The 27834-nt window shown below is 34.3% G+C and overlaps 3 protein-coding genes across 3 annotated transcripts; 2 read left to right on the top strand and 1 right to left on the bottom strand.

Moving 5' to 3' along the window:
• Nucleotides 1–361: 361 nt before the first annotated feature.
• Nucleotides 362–14250, top strand: LOC123657494 (DNA polymerase nu-like). The gene is made up of 15 exons (XM_045593037.1): nt 362–467; nt 954–1282; nt 1499–1579; nt 1616–1812; nt 2098–2214; nt 2291–2414; nt 3902–4136; nt 6131–6372; nt 6913–7043; nt 8152–8252; nt 8748–8931; nt 9429–9583; nt 10953–11126; nt 12338–12487; nt 14007–14250. Exons 1-15 carry the CDS (start codon nt 362–364, stop codon nt 14123–14125), a joined length of 2445 nt encoding a protein of 814 aa, XP_045448993.1. The 3' UTR covers nt 14126–14250.
• A 1439-nt stretch (nt 14251–15689) lies between these two features.
• Nucleotides 15690–17911, bottom strand: LOC123657184 (beta-1,4-N-acetylgalactosaminyltransferase bre-4-like). Its single transcript, XM_045592763.1, has 4 exons — nt 17682–17911; nt 16932–17422; nt 16500–16856; nt 15690–16127 (listed from the first exon to the last, which is right to left on the bottom strand). Exons 2-4 carry the CDS (start codon nt 17363–17365, stop codon nt 15941–15943), a joined length of 978 nt encoding a protein of 325 aa, XP_045448719.1. The 5' UTR covers nt 17366–17422; nt 17682–17911; the 3' UTR covers nt 15690–15940.
• A 2999-nt stretch (nt 17912–20910) lies between these two features.
• On the top strand, nt 20911–27648 carry LOC123656916. The gene is made up of 8 exons (XM_045592529.1): nt 20911–21406; nt 21676–21824; nt 21977–22125; nt 22508–22656; nt 23330–23495; nt 23609–23866; nt 25869–26887; nt 27425–27648. The coding sequence occupies exons 1-8, from the start codon at nt 21096–21098 to the stop codon at nt 27552–27554; spliced, it is 2331 nt and encodes a 776-aa protein (XP_045448485.1). The 5' UTR covers nt 20911–21095; the 3' UTR covers nt 27555–27648.
• Nucleotides 27649–27834: the final 186 nt, after the last annotated feature.

The following is a 27834-nucleotide window of genomic DNA, read 5'->3' as shown; positions in this document are numbered from 1 at the left end:
GACGTTCGTAATTGGGTTGCAAATTTAAATTAACCAGTGCATCCCAAATTAGATTGTTGCTTGAATTATTTTTTATTACATTAATTTTATACTTTATATAATTTTTATCGATTATAAGATATTTAACACCAAACATAATATTTTAAATAAGATATATGTCAAATGAATCCTAATATTTTTATACTTTGGCGTTATAATTTTTTCGTTAGGTAAGATAGATTTAAAAAAATAAAATTGCCGCCAAATTCAAAAGCTTGAATTTTTTACCGCCTAGGAAGACATCTATTTCACATACAATGTACTTTAATTGCTATTTAAATAACTTTTCGATTTCACAAAAGTCTTAAAAAGGTACAGAGTAATGGAAAATAATATGTATGTAAATCGAAACTTGCTTCGAGTATGTGAAAAACATTTATCCCCGTTTGGACAAAAGGTTATGTCCACGTTAATAAAACTAAAACATGGTAAGCTAGGTTTAATTTTAAATAATAATTATTATTTTATATTTTTTGATAAGACGTGCTTTAAAATTTATACTTTTTCTAGAAGAGCAATGTACGTTGAACAGTTTTAATCAACCAAGACACACTAATAATAATAATAAAAGAATAATAAAGTAAGTGCCTTACTACTTTTTTAGTATAATTTATTAAATAAACAAAATATTAAATTACATTTAAATGTATGTGAAAAGCATTGGTTACATTAAATTATACATAAGGTTTTCTTTCCTATCGAGGGTTTTTTTAAATATTTCGTTTAATTCAACAGATTTAACGATTCTAGTACACCTATAACACCGCCAGTAATAAATGAAATAAATAACGAAAACAGTTATATTAATAATAAACACACAATTAAATCTTGTTCAACCGATTTACTTAAAACAATCGATTTCGATGATATAAATGCAGTAAACGAAATCGTTGTCACAAATATCGTCGAAATAGGAAGTTCTTTTGATTTAATACCCCATCAGAAAAGTTCACCCGATAGGTCTAATACAATACATAATGAACACGAAGAAATAAGGGAAGCTATATCATGGGATGACATGTTCGATAGCGAAATATTCAAAGAATTTAATTTAAATGACGAAATAAACGACGAAAAAAATAAAAATTCCGATGAACATACTTTTAATGTAGAATTCTCACAAAATATTAACGATAATGAACTTAGAGTAGATTCTGTACCAAAGGAAGATACTAAAAGAAAACGTAAAGTTGCAACAATAACTGAGCCACCTAAAAAATCTAAAACAAAAGAAGTGAAAAAAGTAAGTTCGAATGTATTCCGTAAAGAGAAATATACGACGACGGTAAAAAATTGGCTTGACGGTATCGTTATAACGGCAAACAATAATAATATAGACATTGAAAGCTCCGAATATGACAACACGGCTAACATCTCTAAACATGAACCATCTAAAGAAGATTCTAAAAAGAACAATTTTAAAAATGTAATAATTTCAAATGTAAAAAGCAATAAAAAGACGATTCAGTCTCAATTAGCAAACAAAGACGGAATAATGAAGTTTAAAAAACCAAAAGCAGTTGATGAAGTCAAACTAAACGTAAACTTTATTGAAGAAACAGACGTCGAGACTAAGACAAAGAGTTCAAAAAACGTAACAAAGGCAGTCAAAGATAAGAAAGTTCCTAAATTCGTAGCTCCAATCAAATCCCAGTTACCTGTTGAAGATGTAAAGTTCGTCATACATATTGTTAACGATAGTAACATAAAAGATTATAGGAATAAGCTAGATATGATAAAGGATAGCGAAGTGATAACCGTCTTGACATATCGGTTAGATTACTATTATTTAATCAATCGAATAAAATAAAACAAATTTAAAATGGAAAAGGTTTTGGTCTTGTTTTGGCCAAAAATTGACAAATTTTTTGACCCTTTATTTCTCCTGATATTTTTTTTTTTAATATATTAATAAAGATGATCTCTGGTTAAGATGAAATCAATTTAACATTAGAATTTGAAATTTTTATAGATTTTGTTAAAATTTAGTATTTACACCTGCCTATTTTTACTGAAAAATTTAAATTTTTAGTAATTTTAAAATTGTTTGCGTAACAGCAATGGATTCAATCAATTAAACAGTCAACACACAGACGACAATTGTGTCCCCGAAGGCATGTTACTCCAGTTTCAAGATGCCTTCTATTATTTCCAAGAAAAAATAAACGGATTATCGTAAGAAATATAACCGGACAAACTGTTTAATTTTATATCAAATTATAGAAAAAATATAAATTCTGCTTTGTTCCAGTGAAATACTAAAGAACATTTTTACAGCTAATACACTAATATGTTACGAAGCTAAAGATTTGATTATATATCTGAAGTGTGTATTTGATTTGTCATTCAACATTTGCAACATTATAGATGTGAAGGTATTTATATATTAAATGTGTGGGTAGGTAGTGTAATGTTTGACTGAGGTAGGGCACAGTAGGAATTTCCTGCTCAAAATATGGAGCAGCCCGACTGGGGAAGTACCTCGACCTTACAGAAGACCACAGCTAAATAATACAGTTTTCAAGCAGTATTGTGTTCCTGCTGGTGAGTAAGGTGACCAGAGCTCCTGGGGATTGGGGATTGGGTCGGCAACACGCTTGCGATGCTTCCGGCGTTGCAGGCGTCTATAAGCTACGGTAATCTCTTACCATCAGGTGAGCCGTACGCTTGTTTGCCGAACTAGTGATATATATAAAAAAAAAATGATGTATCTGCCTAGAAATATCCAATGGGCACGTAAATGCCTTTTAAATTTTTCTTATTAGAGAAATACTTAAGGGGTTGTCCATGAATCATGCTAGGCTCGTAAAGGGGGGGGGGGGGGTGTTAAAAAAATCACAAATTAACTCAAGAACAGGGGGGTGTATATTGAGATATCACGTGTATTTTTTTCCGGTAAACACGTGATTTGTTAACAAAAAAAAAAAAAAAAAAACAACTAAGAAACACCCTGCAACCTTGATGCCTGTCTAAAAATTTGTATCACGATGCTAAATTTTCCGTAATTTAATAAGATTATACCTGTATTTAAAGACAATTTTCTGCTGAATTTTGATAATATAACCTCTCATGAAATCATAAACAAGATTAGAGAAAATCTTACTCACTTGTAAAGTTTATACTGTCACGATTCAGAATGTGAATACTGCTGGGCCTAGGCCTAGGGCCTTTCTCCATCAAGGAGAGCGATCAGAGCTTAATTCACTGCGCTGTTCCACTACGGGTTGACCGATTCCCAACTATGACTAACGCTCGCTATCAGGTGTATATGACAACAACCGGGACCAACAGCTTAAGGTACGTTCCGAGGTATGGTGGGAGGAGTCACGAGGACAGACGTCCAAACCGGAAAGAAATATTTGTACAAAAGCAAATATCCATCCCGAGTGGGAATCGAACCCGCAAACCGCCGATGCTCGGGCACGCGCATAGTGCACGCACTACTATACCACAGCGGTTGTTTAAATCTATGCAGTGAATAATATTAAATTTAACCATCATCATTACAGCCTATACAGTCCACTGCTGGACATAGGCCTCCACAAGTTTACGCCAAAAATAACGTGAACTCATGTGTTTTGCCCATAGTCACCACGCTGGGTAGGCGGGTTGGTGACCGCAGGGCTGGCTTTGTCGCACCGAAGACGCTGCTGCCCGTCTTCGAGCTGTGTATTTCAAAGCCAGCAGTTGGATGGCTATCCCGCCATCGGTCGGCTTTTTAAGTTCCAAGGTGGTAGCGAACTGTGTTATCCCTTAGTCGCCTCTTACGACACTCACAGGAAGAGAGGGGGTGGCTAAATTCTTTAGTACCGTAGCCACACAGTATATTAATTTTAATATATGTATGTATTGTACATGTCAGATTGGGTCGAATTTAATTAATCCAGACAAGCCACCAGAATATTTCTCTGACGTACAGAAGCTCCTAGACTACACACCAGAGTTCACAATAGCAACAGAGTCCACGTTACAAAAAGCAGCGTGGTACATTACCCTTCTTAAAGATTGTTCAGTTTTTTTGCGAGCTATGTTGGTAGAGAACGGTCTCTGGAAGGTCTTTGTCGACATCGAAATGAAGATTTTGCCGATTGTTGCTGGTAAACTTTATTTTTTTGTTGTTGGTAAACTTATTATTATATAACGCAATTTAAATGTAATTCGGCAAATTTTATATAATTTGCTGTTGTTTAAACTAGCTTGCCCTAAAGTTCAACTGGGTTTAATTTTTCTCGTTCGTATTTTTAAAATTTTAATAGCCGATCCAAGTGCAGATCAGAATAGCATGTTAAAATTTGTTGTTTTGTGTCAATGGGTTGTCTGGAAAAAATGGCTAATTAGCCATAAGTCCGCCAATTGTACTTCACTGTCTGTAACTATCTTTATGCTTTGTTTGTAATATATTTGTGGTGTACACATAGATCAAGTAAAAAAAAGTAGATAATGCGCGGCCTTTGTTGTAACTGAAGCCACAAAACTCGGCTCCTTCAAGTAAACACACGCGCTCACGCACACATATGCATCAAACTACGCTCATTTTCGTTAGTATCTCACGGGGCCTCGTACAGTAACTTTGCCTATAAAATGCCGTTCTTATGTAATTAAATGGTGCAAAAACAATACCAAAGTGAATAAAAAGTCTGAAGAAACATCGTTTCACACGTAAGTACATACAAAACTTTATATTTCTTGTTATTCCAAAATAATATTGAGGTTATTCGGAACTTATAATTTCGATGTCCCGAAATGACGTACCGAGGGAGTGTTACCAGTAATTTTTATTTCCATTAGCCCAAAATGCGGGTAAGTAAATTGTAGGCATCATAGAAAAATAATTAAGTAGAAAGTGGACAACATTATTGTTTTTTTTTTTATCGTGTGATTTTTATGTTTTTCCTAAATTGAAGTCAAGTTAAATATGAATTTTTAACTCGTTTGTTTCTGTTTAAATTTGTGAATTAACTACTCATATTTTACTACTAAATATCATGGTTTTAGGTTTCCAACGAATATTTTAATAGGAGATGAATGGGTAGCTGCTTTACGACTGAGCCGAAATGAACTATAACACTACTACAATTTTGATAAAGCTGACATGTACGGTACAAAACTTGAACTTTGCAGAGTACCATCAAGTACATACTGCTACTTACTACTACGTATTTTAATGTTATATTTTTTGTTCTAGGATCTACCGAATGAGTCTAAATCAGTCGTCAACCAAGATTCAATCTTTGATACACCTAGAAAACATAAACTAAGAGAAAAGTTAAAAAAACAGGAACTTGATTTTAAAAAAATGTAAAAATAAAATCAATTTATTACAGCAAAGAGTTAGACGTCTTTAAAGCAGGAACTTGCCCCTCAGAGGAATCATCAATAACTTAAAAACGCAAGTTTTCATTGACACAGATTTATATAATTAAATAAATCAAAACACGGCTACAATAGATTTGTGTAACAATTTGAATCGAAAAAAGGAGTAAATATATTTAAAACTATAAACAGGTTTTTATTTTCACATACCCATTTTACCTATATTAAATTAATTGTTTAATAAAAATTTTAGGGACTTTTTTTAAAAAGTGTCAACAATTCACTCACTCACACATCTTTAAAAAAGTGGCTTCAGTTTTCTGTTCTAGGTGCGTTATCTATTTTTTTTTTACTTTATCTATGGGTGTACAATAAAGTATCATCATCATTACAGCCTATACAGTCCACTGCTGGACATAGGCCTCCACAAGTTTACGCCAAAAATAACGTGAACTCATGTGTTTTGCCCATAGTCACCACGCTGGGTAGGCGGGTTGGTGACCGCAGGGCTGGCTTTGTCGCACCGAAGACGCTGCTGCCCGTCTTCGGCCTGTGTATTTCAAAGCCAATAGTTAGATGGTTATCCCGCCACCGGTCGGCTTTTTTAGTTCCAAGGTGGTAGCGGAACTGTGTTATCCCTTAGTCGCCTCTTACAACACCCACGGGAAGAGAGGGGGTGGCTAAATTCTTTAGTACCGTAGCCACACAGTACACACTAAAGTATAAAATAAAAATAAATAATAAAATTAGTCTTTCCCGATTTTCGGTTTTTCATCAGAAATGCAATATCACGGTGTGGCCGTTGACACCTATAAATTAAAGACGATGGAAAACATATTACTGAGACGTATGAACGATATCGAAGCTGAGTGCTACAAAGCAGCTGGAAAGAACTTCCAAATTAACTCCTCAGTACAAGTTCGGACGATTCTCTACGATGAGTTGAAGTTAGACACAAAGTCTAACGTCAAGATCAAAGAGACGATTGGTAAGGGAGCGAAGTCTACCGCTGAGGCCATGGTAAGTAGAGGTGTAATATAATAAGCGCTTCACAATGGTCCATAACGACGAGAGCTAGAGTCCAGAGTCAAAACAAACTCTATCATCATGACCAGAGACAAAACTCTAGTGCAACAGCAAATGCTCCTACTACCCTGATATTACATGCGAAATAGTCTCTTCTTTTATAACTGGAAAAAATATTGATTGATTGATTCAGCTTATAATATCCCACTGCTGGGCATAGCCATTTATGTAGGAGAAGGGAAAATAATGATACTAGACACTAGTTCATAATAAGTACTCCCACTTAAAAATTATTCTGTGTTTTCTAACTCATTTTTTTACATCTAAATCGGATTAGACGTTTCTGAGATTAGGGTGCACAAACGCACAGACAAACAAACAAAAATTCTAAAAATCATTGTTTTGGGTGCTATTTGCGTTGATAGATTTATTCCAATTATATTTTGATGACAGCGATCCGTTCAATTTTTATTTTATGTATCGATGATTTAGGAATATTCTCAAACAAGTTAATATAGGTTATTGTAATTACAGCTACGCTGTCTCACTTCGGTTCATCCTCTGCCGAAATTGATATTGGAGTACAGACATTTACACAAAGCTCATGCAACGTTTGTGGCAGGAATTTCCCAGCACGTAAAAGATGGAGTTATCAGACCAACTTGGTTTAAAAATTATTTATTTACTAGTTTAATCTAAATAATTGTGTTCGCTCGCAAACGAAAAAAAACCGACTTCGATTACATAGACGAGTAGTACAACGTAGATCGACGAAAAAATAGTCAAGTAACTGCGCGTTATCAAAGATTACTCAAAAAGTAATAATAATAAAATTTATATGTGACCACATGACAAACATCAGCTTTCGATTAAATTAAAAATTATTAAAATCGGTACACCCAGTAAAAAGTTATTGCGGATTTTCAAGAAGTTTCCTCGATTTCTCTGGAATCCCATCATCAGATCCTGGTTTTCTTATCATGGTACCAAACCAGGGATATCCCCTTTCCAACAAAAAAAGAATTATCAAAATCGGTACATCCAGTAAAAAGTTATTGCGGATTTTCAAGAATTTCCATCAATTTCTCTGGGATCTCACCATCAGATCCTGGTTTCCTTATCATGGTACTAAACTTGGGATATCTTCTTTCCAACAAAAAAAGAATTATCAAAATCGGTATATCCAGTAGAAAGTAATGTGGTATAATACAACGTAGGTCGACGAAAAAAGCGTCAAGTAAAAACGCATTATTAGATATAGCTCGAAAAGCAGTTGTTAGATCTCAAATAAATTTAAATGCGACCAATTGGCACACACCACCTTTCGATTAAAAGAAAATTTGTCGAAATCGCTCCACCCAGTCAAAAGTTCTGATGTAGGTAACATGCATATAAAAAAGAAAAAAAAAAATACAGTCGAATTAAGAACCTCCTCCTTTTTTGGAAGTCGGTTAAAAAATAAATACATTAATTCTCCCAATAAGTATTTTTGTTAAAGTGCTTAAGCACAAAAGTCATTGGTTTACTTTTTTTTTTACATAACAAACAATTAGGCATATTGTTGTTAAGCTACGTACAGCGTAGTTTTATTTCGTTTGCTTCCAGAAAACAGATTATCATTATTTTTTAATTATAGGATTATAGAGTTGAAAAAACAATTCCATAATCCTACAACGCTTAAATTCGTTACATTATGTTATGATAAATCGTTTAAATTGGGAAAAAACCTAATTTAAGGGACAAATATCGTATGACTTTGATTGTATTCTTAAGGGATCAAACAGCAGCAGCGACAGGTCGGATAGCATCGAACAATCCCAATCTCCAAGCTATACCTAAAACACCTTTTGCACTAGTGCTGTTTCCAAAGGAAGGTGACGATGGTGAGTAAAAACTGTGATGAATAAAGCTGCAGTAGTCATAAACAACTTATTTACCCACTTTTGTTTTTAAGCTTTGTCGAACTTATCTCTGAAATTTTGAAATTGCCATTCCTGCCGTTTGTCAGAGATTTTACTTAAAGTTTGTTGACTTAGAAGGAGGTCTACTCGTTATCACCAATTTCGCTAAAATTTATATCTCGGTTACAGAGCTTCGCTTTAAATTAAGATATAATAGGGTTAAAATAAACAGTTCTTATTTTACCTTAAATGCGGTAAAGAAATTATATTTTCTAAACGCTTGGCTATCTGTTGAAGTTCTTACTTCGGGTACAATAAATTAGAACTAAATCGAAATCGGCAATGGGCAGTAGGCGGTCACTCCTCATTAGTATTTCGTCAATACTAAGATTTTTCTAATCAACAATACCATACTTTCCTAAGTTATTAAATTAAAAAAACTTCATGCTCAAAAAAAAAACTTGCCAGTATCCGGCTCGAAGGACCACACACTCGAGTTCCGCTCAGTATACGTACCACGCTTGGGTTTCAAGTTATTAGCAGCGGACTTCAAGCACGTGGAGTGTCGTGTGTTCGCAATACACGCGAAGGATGATAAACTGAAAGACGCGTTGCGAGGACAAGACATCTTCAGAGTTCTCGCTGCTGAATGGTAACGGGTCAATTTTTTACTGCTTTTAAATTTGATCTATTTAATACTTTCACACTTATTTTTTGATAACAATTTCATTATTAATTTACTGTTATGTGTTGCATAGTTTTTTTTAAAAGTACCCTTTAAACAAGATCAACGAGTATTAACTAAAATTAAACTTAAGGAACCAAATGGAACTGTCAATATTATAGAACAAGGTACTTGACAAAAACGTATCCATATGTTTTTACCCATATGTACCCATACTCTAAGAAATAATTGACTCTATCTTGAGGTATTTTATAATGCCATAACCCCGAACTAATTAACACAATTTTGGTCGGTGGAATCACGTCTGCATTAGATACTAAGATGGAATAATTAGTTTTCTTAATGTAAGCTGCAGTAGTGTACCAAGTAAACGATCAGTAAAAAAAAGTCGGAATAACAAAAGCACGGGCATTATAAGCCTGTGGACATGACTTTATACAAAAAAAACCCGACCTAATAACTAGGCTGAAGAAGCCCGAAGCAGACGTGACAGGTGAAGACCGAGAGCGCACCAAGCGCATCGTGTACGCGAGCCTGTACGGTGCGGGCGCTAGGAAGCTCATGGAAATCCTCTCGCTGGGCTATGAAGAAGTGCTCTCCGTCATGACCAGCTTTAACAGTTGAGTCGTCTAAAACATAATTAAATGTTATATCTGTAATCGTTTCGGGAGTAATCCGGTTGGGAATCTTGGGGAGTAAGTTGGTGAAAGCGTGACGAGAATTTTACGAAATGTTATCGGGCGAAGTGAACGGAGCAAGAGAGAGTGAGGTGCGATCCCATATTTTCTTTCTCTCTTCCTCTCATAGCCAGTTACGTTTCGTATATCTAAGACACAGTGCAGACCTATTGCTAAATAAGTTTTACTTCTGTCGTATTCTCTAAAGCAAATTCGTTTTTTTAATAACATTCTGTACCCTATAGTTACTATCTGATTATGCTATATACATTTTTGTAATGCATGTAATAACTGTAATAGTGATGCTAAATTTTATAGCCATAAACATTCCATAAATAAGGCTTGTAGGGACAAACAACACCGAACCAGTAAAAGTTGGAGTATAAAACTCCATGTTGCTGTAAGTTGGTTGATAATTTCTAAATCAAATCTTGGTCAAGTAGTTATTACGACAACGTTCGTGGCTGTACGTTTTATCCGTTCTCTGAGACACAAAGACAAACCAGAATCAATTAGTCGTACAAATACGTTAATTGGACTATCATCGCTAATACACCCGGACTTCCAAAACAATCACCTAAATTATTTAAGTATGTATACAAATAAATAAAATTGGTATATCTGTTTGTTATATTAAAATAATCGCTTTTAACTAAATTCATATGCATGTATATACCAACATACCAAAATAGCATTTTTTATAATTTTAGTCTGTATGTCTGTATGTCTGTTTATTCCGGCTAATCTCGGAAACGGCTGGACCGATTTTGACGGGACTTTCACCGGTCGATGGCTGATATAATAAGGCGTAACTTAGGCTACTTTTATTTTAGGATTTTTTTTATTTATTTTTTTATTGACACCGAGTTGGCGCAACGGTTACAGCCATGGATTGTACCTGTTGCGCTGACGATTGCGGGTTCGATCCCCGCACATGACAAACATTTGTATTGGCCATACAGGTGTTTGCCGTGGTCTGGGTGTTTGTGCAGTCCTAGTGGGGTCTCTCCACCGTGCCTCGGAGAGCACGTTAAGCCGTCGGTCCCGGTTGTTATCATGTACACCTGTTAGCGATCGTTACTCATAGTAGGGAATGTATCCGCCAACCCGCATTGGAGCAGCGTGGTGCCTATGTGAAAGAGGCCTATGCCCAGTAGTGGGATATTACAGGCTGAAGCGTTTATTTTATTACTGCGAACTGAACAATTATTATTTTGTTAAATTTCACGCGAACGAAGTCGCGGGCACAGCTAGTTTATAATAAATATTTACCATGGTATACCAGATATCTGTCCTATTTTCTGTCCTAAGGAACGTTTCCGTCCCTCAAAAGTTTCGGTCGGTCAGTAGTATCTGAATGTGAGAGGCGCAAGGGTCGCCTTACAATCGCAAGTGGGCGGGCAAGAACTTTCCAGAATATTAGCAGTTCTAACTTCTCAGATAAATCTCACGCAGAACGACAAGCAGTCAACTTTGTCATTCAAGGTAATATCGGCTAAGGGCCACATGGGGAGTAAGCTAAGACTAACTTGTTTAACATAACATAACAATACACTATATTGTACACCAAAACAGAAATAATACATATGGACTTAAACAGAGTATCATCAGGTACAAAAGGCGGCCTTATCGCTGAAAAGCGATCTTTTCCAGGCAACCTAGGGGCAGAGGAGATGGTATTGTGTCAGTGTAGGTGTACAAATTGAGACATAAACGTGTTTATGTACGAGACTGGGGTAGGGCATAGGAAATATATTCTGCTCAAAATCTGGAGCAGCCCAACTGAGAAAGTATCTTGAATTTACAGAAGATCACAGGAGATGGTATTGTGTCAGTGTAGGTGTACAAATTGAGACATAAACGTGTTTATGTACGAGACTGGGGTAGGGCATAGGAAATATATTCTGCTCAAAATCTGGAGCAGCCCAACTGAGAAAGTATCTTCAATTTTAGAAGATTACACATATCATAATTGAATTTAAAAAATATTTTATGCAAGTAGGTTTCAAAATCAAATTGTTGTTCAAAAAATGGAGCAGCCCGACTGGGATACCTCGACCTTACAGAAGACCACAGCTAAATAATACTCAATAATAATAATTTTCAAGCAGTGTTGTGTTCCTATTGGTGAGAAAGGTGACCAGAGCTCATGGGGAGAATTGATTGATAAGGTCGGCAACGCGCTTGCGATGCTGCTGGTGTTGCAGGCGTCTAAAAGCTACGGTAAACGCTTACCATCAGGTGGGCCGTACGCTTGTTTGGCGCCCTAGTTGTGTAAAATATCTATAAGTAATCTTGAACTGATCAATTTATTATCATTGACATTTAGTTTACATGAATGTAAACAAAAATGTATCTTGAAATATGTGAAGTTAGCAACCCAAGACCTTTTAATTTTCTGTTTGTCTTCTATTTTGTAATTAAGTACCAAAAAGTTAAATTATTTTCTGAAACTGCCTTGGCAAGTAGTCTCGTCGGAATACGTTCATTCTTGACATGATCTGAAGTAAGGAAATTACAGTTTGTTTTAATTGTCCCTTTATTAATAATTAGGAATATACTTAATACTACAAAAACTTTTGTCTTGCACGCAAAACACTCACCTAGGTATCAAAAAAGGCAACGCATTAACATTTCATAAATTTTGAAGTAAGTAGTTCTTTGTAGTAGTTCTTTTTTCCTTCAAAAATTTTTAGGTACGGCAGCAGATTTATGCAAAATGGCAATGATCCTAACTACTGAAAGACTGAGTAATGCCAGCCCACCAGTACAAGCGCGTTTGTTGCTACAGATACACGATGAATTAGTGTGGGAGGTGCAAGACCAGGATATGGATAGAGCTGCTGGTAATAGATGGGTTTCTCTATAATGTCCCAAAGTATTTGATAATTGCATAGCTTATTGAGGTATATCCTGTTGAAAATCTGGAGCTGCCCGACTGGGGAGGTATTCAAACTTTCAGGAGATCAGAGCTAAATAGCACTGATCTCAAGCAGTATTGTGTACCTGTGGTGACTAAGGTGACCAGTGCTTTTAAAGGAAGGGGTGGGGGGACAACAACGGTATAAAATGAACGGTATTAAGAATTTTATAGTTAACATTGATGACCTTTGGGGGTGGCTATGTGTCGTCGTTTCAGCCTGTAACATCTCACTACTGGGCCTAGGCCTGTTTTCCCATGTAGGAGAAGGATCAGAGCTTAATCCACCACGCTGCTCCAATGCGGGTTGGCGGATATATTCCCTACTATGAGTAACGATCACTATCAGGTGTACATGATAACAACCGGGACCGACGGCTTAACGTGCTCTCCGAGGCACGGTGGGGAGACCCACAAGGACTGCACAAACACCCAGACCACGGCAAACACCTGTATGGCCAATACAAATGTTTGTCATGTGCGGGGATCGAACCCGCTACCGCCGACGCAACAGGTACAATCCATGGCTGTAACTATTGCGCCAACGCGGCGGAGGCTATGTGTACGTTCATTAAAAATTACTTTTATCACAAAAACGACTAAATTTGTGTCCTGATATAAGTGTATAAAAAGCGTATGTGTGCTATTCTTACACGACACAAGTGAAACTTCTGAAAAGTGGCCGATGAGACATTTTTTTCACCGACAATATAAAATACTGTGTAATGTATTCTATCACATTCTTACACCGACTTAATCCTATACATTTATGTGAGTGTTCCTTTATCGTGACGGATTTTCGTTTCGTCGACTTTCAAATTACAATGATTTTAAAGAAGTTTCACTTTAAAAATAGCACGTACTTGATTTTTTTAACCGACTTCAAAAAGGAGGAGGTTACTCAATTCGACCGTATATATACACACACATATTTTTTTTGATGTATGTTCGGGGAAAACTTCGTTGTTTATGAACCGATTTTGATAATTCTTTGTTCGTTGGAAAGGACATATCCCTGGTGTGGTACCATGATAAGAAAACCAGGATCTGATGATAGGATCGCAGAGAAATCGAGGGAAACTCAAAAACCCACATAACCTTTTACTGGGTGTACCGATTTTGATAATTTAAAATATAATCGAAAGCCGATGTTTATCATGTGGTCACATCTAAATTTCATCGAGATCTGATTACAACTTTTGGAGTAATCTTTGATTATGCGTATTTACTGACTAATTTTTCATCTACCTACGTTGTATTACTTGTCGATATAATTGAAGTCTGTTTTTTTTCGTTTGCCCGCAAACAATTATTTCAAACACCAACCAGTCATTTTACCAGAAACATTTTAGTAATAATTTTATTTATGCAATATAGCTTTTAATCAGTCCACGTATTATCATTTAGGGTGTTTTTTCCGATGTAAACCGCGAGTGTTATTCCAGCTATTATCAAGCAAACTATGGAAAATTGTGGTCGAGAATGTGGTATGGAGCTGACTCTGGCTGTAGCAATGTATCGCGGTACTAGTTGGGCAAACATGGAAGAATTCTCTCCCAAATGATACACAGGCTTTACTTTATCATTTAAACATAGGCTTTATATTATTTCAAGTGTCATTACTCTGTTCACGATGAATTAACTTAATGTTGGTATTAAAAATTTAAATAATATGAGTAAAATGAAAGAGCTATTAGTTTAATGCATGTATTTCCTTACTGTATACACACCACCAAAACATTTTCCCCGTATGTTTACTCAATACAAAAGTTAAGGTTGCAAGTCAATAAATTAATTCGCAAAAAACATTGATTTAAATACATAATTAAAACCACACAAAAATAAAAATAAAAACAAAACATTCTAGGAGCAACCTTAGTTACTTCATTATTTTCAATTTATCTTAGGCCTATTTCAATTTCACAGGACATAAATATTAAATACTAATTAATTACATTGATTTGTTTAAATAACACAACCTAAAAAAATATTACTACTGCACTAGAAACAAAATGAGAACAATCTTATTATCAACAAAATGATATTCGAACAACGTATTGAATACATATCACAAGAAGTAGTCTAAAAATATACATGACTGTGTATCATAGTAATACAATCAATCAATCAATATACGCAGAGGTGAGGTCTCGTAATGTTTACTACAATTGTAGTCTTGAACAATTTTGAACCTTAATTACACAAAAGATATGGTCCTTCAAACCAAATTTACATTCAAACAGATAAAGGTGATGAGATTCAAACTGAAGATAATATTATCTGTTTGATGAGAAAAGAAAGTAAGTAGCATGATTACATCATCATTTTAAAAATGAATATTTCAAGAAAAAAAAAAATTACAAATAATTCTGAAATTTAAGTATGTTCTATCTTAATGAAATATGTGACGGAGCTTACATCCTAGCATTATTTAATTTAAAATAAAATAATACTTCATTTAGTTATTGATACAATCTAAGCAAACCGTCGGAAATACATGAATACAGAGAACAGAGATCAAAATTGGTTGAGAATTATAATCGTGACAGACAGAAAATTTGTAATATTATAAAAAAATGGTAACTTTAGATTTAAGTGATGAAACTGATCTAAATAAGTCAAGTAGTTTACGAGCTATTCTCCTAAAATACTTGCACGTAACTTAGCAAATTCAAAATTATTGCAATGTCTCTACTTATAAAAATAAGCAATATAAGCAATAATTATCAAGAAGTAATAATGAAATAATGAGTGATAAATTCATTTAAAAAAAAATTACATAAAAAAAATTATCATATTTTTCATTGTACTTCATTATATAAAAAAAACCAGATCATTTTACAACTTTGAATAGTTTCATAAATTACTTAAGATTCTACCTACGTTTCAACCATATTTGAGTATTTAATATAAAATAAAACTGAGTATGTATAATACTTTTAAAAAATGCCTTACATGATTTAATCCCTGACAACAGTTGATAAATATAAACCATTTCCATGCCAAAAACTTTGCTTTGAAAATTTAAATATAATTATTTTTTTTTTTAATTTTGGTTTGATAGCAAAATCGTCGGTATTATATTTTATAATTAATTTCATTAATATATTCTCAAAAAAAAAACATAATTATAAAATTCTTTGCATTGTTATTCAAAAATTTCAAGTAACAAGGAGGAAACAACAAGGTTGTATTTTCCTTGTTACATTTGGTGCTCACATAATTGAATAATTGTTTTATATACAGGCTGTGCAACATTCCAGTGCCGTTTTCACTATACATATTAACCCTAGCAAATGTTTAATAACAATATCAGCTAAATTAGGCACATATTGTAACTCGCAGTCTAAACACGTTTTTTTTTTCACAAATTAATAACTCATAATCGTACTCCGATCAACGTGAACAGTCTGTGGTTCTTGATGTTGATCATTTCATACCGTACAGAGTTTAATCCGTCGTTTTGTGAGTTATGTTTGTTTTCTTCCATTATTCGATGTCTATCCTTATTTTTATGTTCTTGCTTGTGTTGAAGCATAGTGTATCTTGACATGTGGGGAGGAAATCTGTAACCAAGCAAAAAGTAACTTAGTCTGTCAGTTCTGTCTCCAGTCTAATTTAAGGGTCGGAATATATTGAAACAAAAATCATTCCACCATACAGCACTACTGTGGGTTTGGCAGATATATATGAGAAATGTGTTGTGACAAAACATTAAAATACAAAATAACAATTTATTTACTTATTTCATATAATTATGTTGTAAATGGTGATATTTGTGTACATTTTTGTTACAAAGACAATAAAGTAAACAGTTTATATTAAAGCTTGTAATTTTCTATAATCTTAAGTCTCTGAATAATATATAAAGTTAACATTTTTATCTAGGATGGCCTACCCAACTTAACAATCATAAAAATGCTTAAAACACCCCTCACCTCAATATTTCAAGATTATGGTTAGATATTCGTCCAGCGAAATCATCATCTTCACCGCCCCAACCTTGGAACTTATTTGAAAACCCATTTAACTCCTTGTATTGGTCAGACGTAATAGCTAACACTCCACCGACGAGAGTTTTATAGATGAGTACAAATCTGAATTTATCTATACTAGCACTCATGTGCCGAGGTTGATTTAAGCATGCATACAAGTTACTGTCATCGAGAGGCAAGAGGTCGATGTCATGTAGAATAAGACACGGGAATTTATCTAATATAGCTTGCTTTGCCCCAATATTATATAATAGACCTTTATTCCACTGTTTTTCATCTTGTTGTTCAATTATATATATTCTGAAAAAATTAACTTAGTAGTATAGTTAAAGGGGTTTTAATAAGATATATTATATCTTGTAACTATGTACTTACTTGTAATGTATGTTTTGTTTTCTTAGAAAGTTATGTATATAGGGTATAAATATATCTAGTTGACTTTGTCTATTTCTATATGTTACTAAAATAGCTACACTGAATAAAGGTATACAATCCTGTGGAGAATAGCTTCCGTTTATAATACCATTTGGTACAAAATCATCATACTTCCTAGGTATTTTCGTATTGTAAATAAATTTCGAACTTTGTAGTATATCATTATATCTACATTCAGATTTTGACTTCGTTGTGAGATTCGGATTACGTTTAGTATAGAGATAATGGCGCAAACTTTCTTGATCCAAATGACGGTAGTTGTAATAACCGTAAGAAGCAAAGAATTGATTTATTGCTACAAGGCATAGCGTAATACTCAGACATGTGGTAAGCCGTACGTGTAGGATCTTTTGTAGACACAACCATTTAGGCATTTGGGCAAGTATTGTTGGCAGTTTTTTTTAGATTGCTTTTCATAGCTTGTTTTAAATCTGAAAACAAAGCAATTTAGACAAAAATTTATTTCGTTTTTATTAAATTTAATTATTCCTATCAATCATAGATGATATTTAACAAACTGAAAAGAAACTACTACATATATATAATTATATATATTTTTCTATTACTGAAACGAGTGGCAAAGATTATATAGCCACGCAAATTAATGCTACTGGATTTTGCATTAGACAATTTCATATTTACATTAAGAATTAAACAACTAAATTATAAAAGGTAAACAGTGCACCATACCATCAATCAATAAATTTATTTAATTTTTGTATTGTAAATGTGTCATTACATTATCGCAATTGTTTTATATCGATCGTTGCTGTATACTTTAACATAAGTATACATTATAATTTAATTAGTATAAGAGTTTCATTAATAATATAATACTGCCGGTGGTTAAACTTCAAAAATTAAGCTAGTTTTGAGCAGAGGTTTTGAGTTTGACATTGTTGAAACAACTCACAGATTAACGTAATACGTTTCATTCATTCATTTTTTAGTAAAATGGTTTCCAATAGTGCCAATCCCACGACTGATTTCGCCTTTTCGCCAATATCACGTAGAATAGAATCACGGTCATGTTCAAGTCCCGTTAGACCGTGCGTGGAATGGAGAAGATATAAAGGACCTGTGCGGTTGCGAGTACTACTTCAATAGGATTTTATAACCCTAGAAATAGTAAAAATTTTTGGTTAGCCCATAACAATAAAAATATTGCTAGTAGTCTATTTACATCCGTATTATGTTAAAACAATCACAAAATATATTTACAAAATAATTTTCTTATAATTGATATATTTGTATAGGAAAGTGCAAAATGGACTAAACGCCAACATCAGCAAATACTCAGTATTGACAGGACGGAAGATTTTGGAAGGAAGGACATTATACAAGGGATAATTGAAAGGTGGGACGGGAGAGATGGGATGGGATGGGGGACATTGCGACAGTTGAAAAGGACATAGGTTGCTGAACCTTCATCAAGACCATATTCACATAGTGAGTGATCGTTTACACTAACTTTATTTAGATGCACTGGAGTAAATGAGTGTCCAAGATGCAAGCGACAATTGTTATATTTATTTATTTTATTTTTAGTTGATATTTATCACCCAGCGGTCTGCATGTTTATGAAGTGAGAACCAAGGACATCTTGGAATAGTATGCGATATGGCAACGTAACATCTGTCCTTGACCGATTTTGACGCAACCCATGATGAGTCCAGGCAAAAGGTCCAAGGCAAGGCAAAGGTCCAGATGAGTTTTTGCCAGAGCTATAAAAATGTTCAAGAGAACCAAGTTGAATAGCTGATTTGACACAGGAATCTGCAGTTTCATTACCAGGACTACTTTTTTAAAACTATGGATCTACAAAACAGCAACTTGCAAATGAAATGAACTAGCCTCGAATACTTAGCTTAAGTATTTTGTGTCTGAGTACCGAAAAAAGAATATTGTCATAAGCATAGCTGACGTACAGAAACCTACCCATAAGGAATTTTTCCCTTGCATAGGCTACTCGAAGGAATACTGTTGACAGAATACTTAATCTATTTATTACTTAGACCATTTCGAAAGCCAAATTGAAAGGATGAGAAGATATTTCTGCTTTCCATTGTACATTCCAGACGGTTTTCAAGTACGTGTTCAGAATTTTGAGGAATGTGGATAACAAAGCAAGACAGGTCAGGGTTTTTAGGACCAAGAGAGGAATGGGGATGAGTGATGTAGAAAGATAAAAATGAAATGATGAATCCATCTTAAAACAAAAAGAATAATAAAAAAAAAAAAAAAAATAATGCCATTCGGTCCGATAAAGTCACCCCTGCGGTCTCCAGCCCGCCTGCCCAGCGTGGTGACTATGGGCAAAACACATGAGTTCACGCCATTTTTGGCTTGAACTTACGGAGGCCTATGTCCATTAGTGGACTGCGATAGGCCGATGTGATGATGTGATGATATATAACTAACCTTATATACACGATAAAACATTTAGCAGACCTTGAAAGAATTAAAAAAAAATATATATAACCAATTACCAACTCTTTTCACTATTTAAAAAATCAAGCAGAATTGAAAATACATAATAAAAACACCAAAATTTCTTTAACATGTGTGTTAACCACAGTTAACGCGTAATATACGTAATAGAAACCTACATCGTTACAATTATTATGGAAAAGCTAATAAAAAAATAAAACCAACGTTACACTTTATTATTATATTTTTAAATAAACCATAAAATAGGTATCATTAATCGTAATCAGCAAATTTATAAAAATATTAATTTGTATTAAAATTGATATTGATCGATGTCCATACATTAATATTCATTAAATGTATGTAGTGTCAAATTTTGTTATAATGTAATAATCATCATTACAAAGTATAAAACAAAGTCGCTTCCTGCTGTCTGTATGCTTAGATCTAAAAAACTACGCAAACTACGCAAATACTCACTAAACTACGCAACGGATTTTGATGCGGTTTTGTTTGTAAATAGAATATTCCAAAGGAAGGTTTATATGTAGGTATAAGGCATGCATAATATAGTAGAGGTACAGTAGTAGATAGTTTTTGAAACCGCGCCAAGCCGGGGCGGGTTTCTAGTTTAATATAAAATTAATAATAATGCATTACAGGAAAATTATTATTTTCGAACCAACTTAAAAAAAGTAGTGTATTTTTTTGTTTTACCTCTAAATATTTTACTGGGTGACCGAATTTGATAATTCTTTTTTTAATCGAAAGATTCTGCTTGTCATGTGGTTTTTGTTTAAATTTGATTAAGATCTAACAACTACTTTTTGAGTTATCCTAATAATGAGTATTTAATTGATTATTTTTTGACGTGTACTGTAATGTAATGTACTTGTAATGTACCCACATTATATTCTTCTTATTACTTGTTGATATAATTGATGTAAACTAGAGTCGTTTTTTTTTCGTTTGCGAGCAAACAAATATTTTTTTCTTTGTAATTCGTCTTTTTAATTCTTAATTATTAAATAAGAATAAAACAAAATGTTTGTATTGTAACATTTATTGATTAAAGTATTGCCTTTTAACTTTGTGGATGGTGTTAAAATTACTGTGAAATCCAATTTATTATGTAATTTATTTTTCAAGAATGCATTTTGTTTGACTGTGGGAATAAATTACAAACAATAGATGTTTCTAGTCGTTATCAATATAAGTAGAACACATCCTGATTTGTTTATCAAAACTAGAACGAATAAACGTAATAAATGTATATGCTAACTTCCATGTCGATATGATTTCTTTTATTCATTTGCTACATACGACACAACAAGCTAAGAATTGCGTAGCAATGTTGAAATAAAAAATAAAACAATTTTTTTATCTATTAATATGTCATAATTTATTTGAATATAAATAATAGCACAATAACAACATTAACAGTTGAAACTACTCGATTAAAATCATTAAATTGTTTTTTTTTTTTTGTATTAAATTCAAATTGCCCGCCGTGTTAGATTTGTGTTGTCAATGTCATTCATTAATAATAACGAGAGTAAACAAACGGTATCATTCTTATTTTAGAAGAAAATGTGAGTGAAAAGCGATTTATTAATCAAGTAGAATTTTGTAAATATTATTTGTGAATTCGAATTACAATATAAGTTATTAGAAATGACTGAAAAGAAAATTTGGAAGCAGCAAGACTTAACCTGTAAGCCGCTTGATAATTTGGAAGAAATTCTTTCCTTTCTACATGAACCACCAAGTTGGAGTTCACTATGCATAGACTTAAAACCGCACAGTATTAATATGGTCAGAAATAATGATATAAACAAGTTTTTTGGTGAAAATTTACTCGAAACACCACAAACATTTTGTCACTATGAACGAGGAATGGAAAAGGAAGTGGAACGTGTTGACAGAAAAAAAATACCAAAGACTCTGGTTTGCCATGATATGGCCAACGGCTATCATGACGATTCGTAAGTAATATTTTTAAACATTTGTATTAGACATATTATGTCGAATTTTTTCACTATTTTAGTATTTTTAAAATCAAGAAAATGCTTCTATGATAGCTGCTAACATTTAACGAAATTCTAAATATGTCTAAATAGGAATATTTCCTTAAAAATTTAAATACTATAAACAAAGAAATTAATTTTTACGTAAGAAAAAATAGTAAAGTATTTTTTTGAAGCTACACAAACAAAAATTGAGTTTAAAAATTTTTGTAATTCAATTTTTTTAGTGTAATCGATGGCACGGGTAATTACAGCGCATACACATTTTACAATTGGGGCGCCATCGATATTTTCTGCTATTTCAGTCATCATTTCATAACTATACCTCCTTTGGGCTGGATTAATGTCGGACATGCACATGGGACGCAAGTTATTGGTAAATAAAAAATTAAGTTAAGCCTTTTAAGAAAAGGTTCATGAGTATAAGGAATCGTTTTTTTAATATAAAAATCATATTTAAGTTCAGATATCGTACGTATCGTACGTACGTACGTTCTATTTATTACACTTTTCATTTAAATTACATAGGTACAGTAATAACAGAATGGGCGGAGGGTGTAGCATTGTGGGACAAAATCCTGGAATCGGAAAGCAAGTGGCAACACTTTGCAAGTGCGCTTGTTGCCATTGCAAAAACATTAAAATTCGACGGGTGGCTTCTTAATATTGAAAATAAGGTACATTAAAAGTACATAAGTTTATTATATAACGAGTAGATAAGTATAATATGCACTTTAAAAATATTATAGATTATCAGTAATAAGGAGATTACGATGTTTTATATCAATAGAATAATATCATATAAGATATCATTTTCATAATACAAAAATTCAAATAAAAATATTGTTATATTTTATTTGGAATTAAAATACAAAGTTCTTTTTTGTTCTATAAATTATTTCGAAATTTTAAAAACATATTTTTCTTTATAATATTACATTTAGTTTTGTACACATACAGTAGACACCGTATATATGTTAAAAATGCGGTCATGGTAGTAGTTTTCCGAAAACCCACTTTTTCCTTGTGTTTTTTACAAAAAATAAAATCTTCGTTCAGATAGCTAAGCCGAACGCGCTCCTACAGTTCGTTCGCTACTTGCATACCATCCTACACGAGGAGTTGGAGAACCCAGTGCTGATCTGGTACGACAGCGTCACTGTGGAAGGTCACCTCAACTGGCAGAACGGACTTAATCGAAAGAACAAGTAAGTCTGTTTTTTTAAAGGCACCATAAGCTGTCACATCTTCCTTACTGTTGACGTAAATTACGCGAGTTTGAAGGCGAGTTTTTGTTAGCGGGTCTAGACGAAATGTTACTTGAAAACAATAGTTAGGAATAGTACAAGCCTTTTTATACTAGAAAAATGTACAATTTCTATTAAATAAATCTCCATTCGAATAATGTTGCCCGCAAAGCCAGTTAACCAACAGCCAGTTAAATATAATTTTCCTCCATAAGTTTAATACCATAGATATCTTTTTGAATTTTTATACTATAGACGTGACGACGATGTAACGAGACATACATATTCCCTTCCAAAATAAATGTTTTTTCTTGGAAGAACAAACTGCTCTAAGACACTTCCCTCCCCTCGCCCCCGCTTAAAATGAAACTCGTTGCGCTTATAGAAGAACTAAGAACCTTTAAGCTGAGGCACAAACATTGTAAAAGTTGTACCAGCCAGACCACAGCAAATATCTGTATGGCCAATACAAATGTTTGTCATGCGCCGGGATGGAACCCGCAACCGCCAGCGCAACAGCCACAAACCAGTGCTGTGACCGTTGCGCCAACGCGTAGTAAAATAATTACCGTATATTATTATTGGGCAGTAATAGTAGGGAACAGTTTTTTTTATCTTATTTATTTTTTGATAGAGCTTTCTTCGATATTGTCGATGGATTTTTCACGAACTACTCTTGGTCGGAGATGGAAGTTGAAACAAGTGTGACGGCGGCTGAGGAGCGGTTGACTGATCTTTACATTGGGATAGACGTTTGGGGAAGAAATTTCTATGGCGGGGGACAGTTTAATACGCAAGAAGTACTCAAAAACTTTACTTGCTCAAAAAAATTACGCTTGTTTCTGTTAGCTTATTGCTGTTTTTTTTTTTGTTTTTTGAAATTCTGCTAAAAATAGGATCTATTGCATTTCAGGCCGTAAAAGTGGCTTTCAAATACGGTTGTTCGTTGGCGATATTTGCTCCAGCGTGGACTCATGAAGCCATGTCTGATGGTGATATTAACTCGGTAGCCAATTCTGAGGATTTAGACACGTATGAACGGTTTCTACTAAGGGATAGGGCTTTGTGGGGCAGTTTATGGCCGTACCTTAACACGAAACTGCCGTCAGAACTGCCCTTTCAAACTTCGTTCTGTAGAGGCCAGGGGAAGAAGAGACGTTTGTATGGAGAGGTAAGACTTGTACCAAATTTAATTTCTAAGTTATTAAATTAATTGTAATCAGTAAAAGTTTTTGAATTTTGGCGGTTTTTCATATACACGGTGATTTTATAACCGTTTTGGAAACGAAATATTTTACTTTGGAATCATCTATAGTACATATAAAAATGGATAAATCAATTGTAATGTTGACTAAAAAAAAGTTTCAATTTTAATATTCATTTTTATTCGATCGACTTGGAAAGTAGTAAGGCACTGATCATTCATTCATTATTTTATATGAATGAAACACGTCCGTGCGCGTTTCGTTTGATAAAAGTATACCTATAGGCGCGAGCTAGCGAGTACTTACGTAGATAGACTCGTTTGTCCTTTATACTTTACACGGGCTTAGGACCGTCAGAAATACCTATTTTATTTAAACTTCTTTTCGATTATTAACCACGATTGTTCTTTTCACAACAAATCAATTTATAAACGGACTGTAGGTATAAACTTCAGGCGTATTTAAAAAATCGGAGTTTTCTACAGAATAATTAACTTACATACCTATTAACAGTTTATTTACACTATTTACACTTCTCTGTATCGAAGCAACTGCTCAAAATGGAGTCCGCTGCGTTCAATACACAAAGGTACGCGTTTAATACAATTGTCTTTTAATTTTCTTAATGTGTCTTGATCACTTTTCACTTTATCAAAAGCGTCCACTATCGCAATGCGTAAATCATCACAGCTTTCATATTGACTGACGTGTATAACTTTTTATTTCCGATCACAAGAAAAAATCCAGGGGCGTTAAGTCAGGACTTCCAGGTGGCCAAGACATAGGCCCTCCTCGACCTATCCACCTATCACTAAACTCACTTTCCAGGTACATCGTCTACTAACTCAGATATTACTCTCCTTAACATCTCTAAGTACGAATTGCCGGTTAGATGACCTTCAATAAAAATAGGCCCTATTAGTTGGTCGTTAATAATACCGGCCTACACGTTCACACTGAAACGAACCTGGTGATGGTTTTCTCGTATCAAGTGGGGGTTAATTAGAGCCCAGTAATGCTCATTGTGCACATTGTATAGTCCCACTCGAGTAAACAGTGACTCGTCCGTCCAGAGTATGTTGTCGTTTGTATTATTTAACAACCACTGGCAAAAGGCGATTCTTTCCGGTGCGTTGTTTATTACGTGAGCCTTACGAAAATGATACGGGTGTAATCCTTGTGTACGTAATATCTTCCATACGAAGTTTTGGCTAACATCGAATTCTCTTGCTGCCATCCTTGTCCTCCGCCAGGGATCGCGCTCGAAGTACTCAAGAACATCTTCAAACTCCGGCGAATAATAATTTAAACGTCCTTGACCTTGTTTACGCATGTACCGCTATGGTATTACTGACCGACTGAAAGCCAGGGACGAGGGACGCCGACGATTACAAGGACAAGTGAGCAACGCCGTCATTGGTCGACTCCGGCGCAACTCGGTAGCTTTGTTTTTATTGGCTAATACGATTTTGTGACTCGCTATTAAAACGTATAGTATTTCTATTTTTAGAATGTACCTACCGTGTAGCGCTACTACTGGTTCTCACTTTTTATCTGTAAACGATATGAATATCGACTTTGATGAAAAAAAATATACATATATTATTAAATTAACGTTATATATAGATTCTGTTATTGATAAATAATTCAAAATTTTCGTTTCCAAAACGCTTTCAAAATCACCCGGTATAAACTCTAATTTATGTGTAAAACAGGATGTTTGCTGTTTGTTATTAATTATTGTGAGTTTCCGATATTTCAAAAATATCGCAAGTGTCGTGGCACTGGTACATACTTACTTTGCTCACACATATAAATTATATAATAAAAATTGATAATCTAATGAGAATTTTAAAGGTTCTGGAACCTTTAAAATATTCATCTACAGATGTAATTTAGACTATAATTAAAAAATTATTTATTAGCAGAAGCAATTACGCAGCTGTAGATAAAAATAACTACTTTCAGGTAATTTGTCCAATGCCATGGTTTAATTTACGCCACATGCAATACCAGCCGAACTCTAACCACGGTCCTCACGGCTATTTGCTGTCAACTCAAGACAATATCGCCCATCTGTCTCGCTTCGGCTTACTGTCCAACAGAGAAGGTATTCTTAGATATCGAAGATCTCTCGAATTAAGTAGAGAACTTGCTCCGGGAAAGAGTAAGGATGTCTCCTTAACTCTTATGGAAGGCAGTATAACAGTTCTCACTCCAGAAGAAACGGTCGTAGTTGCGAACGACGTTAATGACGGTCGGGCCAGTGTCAAGAGGAAAATGAAAAATGCGTTTCTAAACTTGTTCAAAAGCAAGGCAGCAAAAACTGAACAATTGGCGAAAGCCGAAGAAGTGCCAAAAATTGATCCAGTAACAAAAACTGAAGCATCAAAAAGTGAACAAGAAGCAAAGAATGACGACGCAGCAGAGACCGAACAGCCTCTTTCTGGTCTTGACTCGAAATGTATTCCGGAAATATCTGGACGATCGATGGTGCAAATGTCAGTGAACATACGTTTGGGGGATAGGACGGGAAAAACAAGATACGCTTTAGCGTATGTACCAAATGAGCTCGAGTGCTTGGAACCGTTCTACGAAGACAGCTTTCTAGGCGGCTCCTGCCTTAAAATAAACCCGTCAGATGAAATGAGCGACGAGCATTGGTTATCTAGACTATTCTTTTGCGATTTCTACTGCCAAAATAGTTTTATTGCTTGCGTTGTGACAAAGAATCTGGTCGGTCATGAGGACCAATTTTTAAATATGAGACTGACCATGGTTGACGCAAAGGAGGGGTATAAAAAAGTAGTTTTGGTTGGGCGCAGTGTGCCTCATGGGTACGAAGCGGCGTCTGCTGCTGAGGTTATCAATTTGTACCCCCTGAGTGATCCTACAGACCCTGAGTTCAGAGAACTGCAGAAATATATAGTGTTGAATGAGCCGGGTTTCTATATGCCTATAGCGAATGCTTACGGGTGGAAAGTGAGGTGAGTATTATTAGTTTTAGATTTTATTTTAGTATTCTTTTGATTTAGAATTTCATGTGTGTCTGACATAAATATAGTGATAGGTCTGTGCCAGTGTGTAATATTAAGTGTTTATAACCATTTACGCTTCAGCTTGTAATCCCACTGCTAGACATAGGCCTCTTTCCCCATGTAGAAGAAGGATCAGAGCTTAATCCACCAAGTTGCTCCAATGCAGGTTGGCGGATATATTCCCTACTATGAGTAACGATCGCTATCTGGTGGAAAATGATAACAACCGGGACCGACGGCTTAACGTGCTCTCCGAGGCACGGTGGGGAGATCCACAAGGACTGCACAAACACCCAGACCACGGCAAACATCTGTCTAGCCAATACAAATGTATAACAATTTATTGTAATGGAATATTGTAACTGCTATTTAACATGCCTTACTATTTATATCATTTACTTACGATTAATAACATCCATCACATGATCACTAGATGTATGGATTTCTTAGTAATTATATTAAAGTTTTCTCTATAAATATTAACAGATATTATGAGATACCACTTCCTGGAGCGCGAGTTACCTCGATCAACTGTCAAACAGGATTGGACGAAGGACCAGTACTGCTGGGTTATTTTGGATTGTGTTCAAGAGCTCTGTCCCTAGCGGATCCTTGATTGTCATTATAGATTATATGTTATGTATATTATATAATAAATCATTTTGTTATATAAGTCATGTAAGAAATAAACGCTTTATAATAATTATATATTTTGTGTTTTATTGTATAAAAATAACTCGAGAAAAATCTATCAAATGGTAGAATACAAGTCGAATTTATTATTTGACGACATTAACGTTCCATTTTATTAAAATATAATATCGCAGTCAACAAATAACCGTATATCTAATACTATGAAACGAGCAATTCTTGTATATATATATACATATAATGTG

This window comes from Melitaea cinxia, chromosome 10, assembly GCF_905220565.1.
Source record: "Melitaea cinxia chromosome 10, ilMelCinx1.1, whole genome shotgun sequence".
NCBI lineage: Eukaryota > Metazoa > Arthropoda > Insecta > Lepidoptera > Nymphalidae > Melitaea > Melitaea cinxia.
This window is presented reverse-complemented; position numbering and strand designations above follow the sequence as displayed.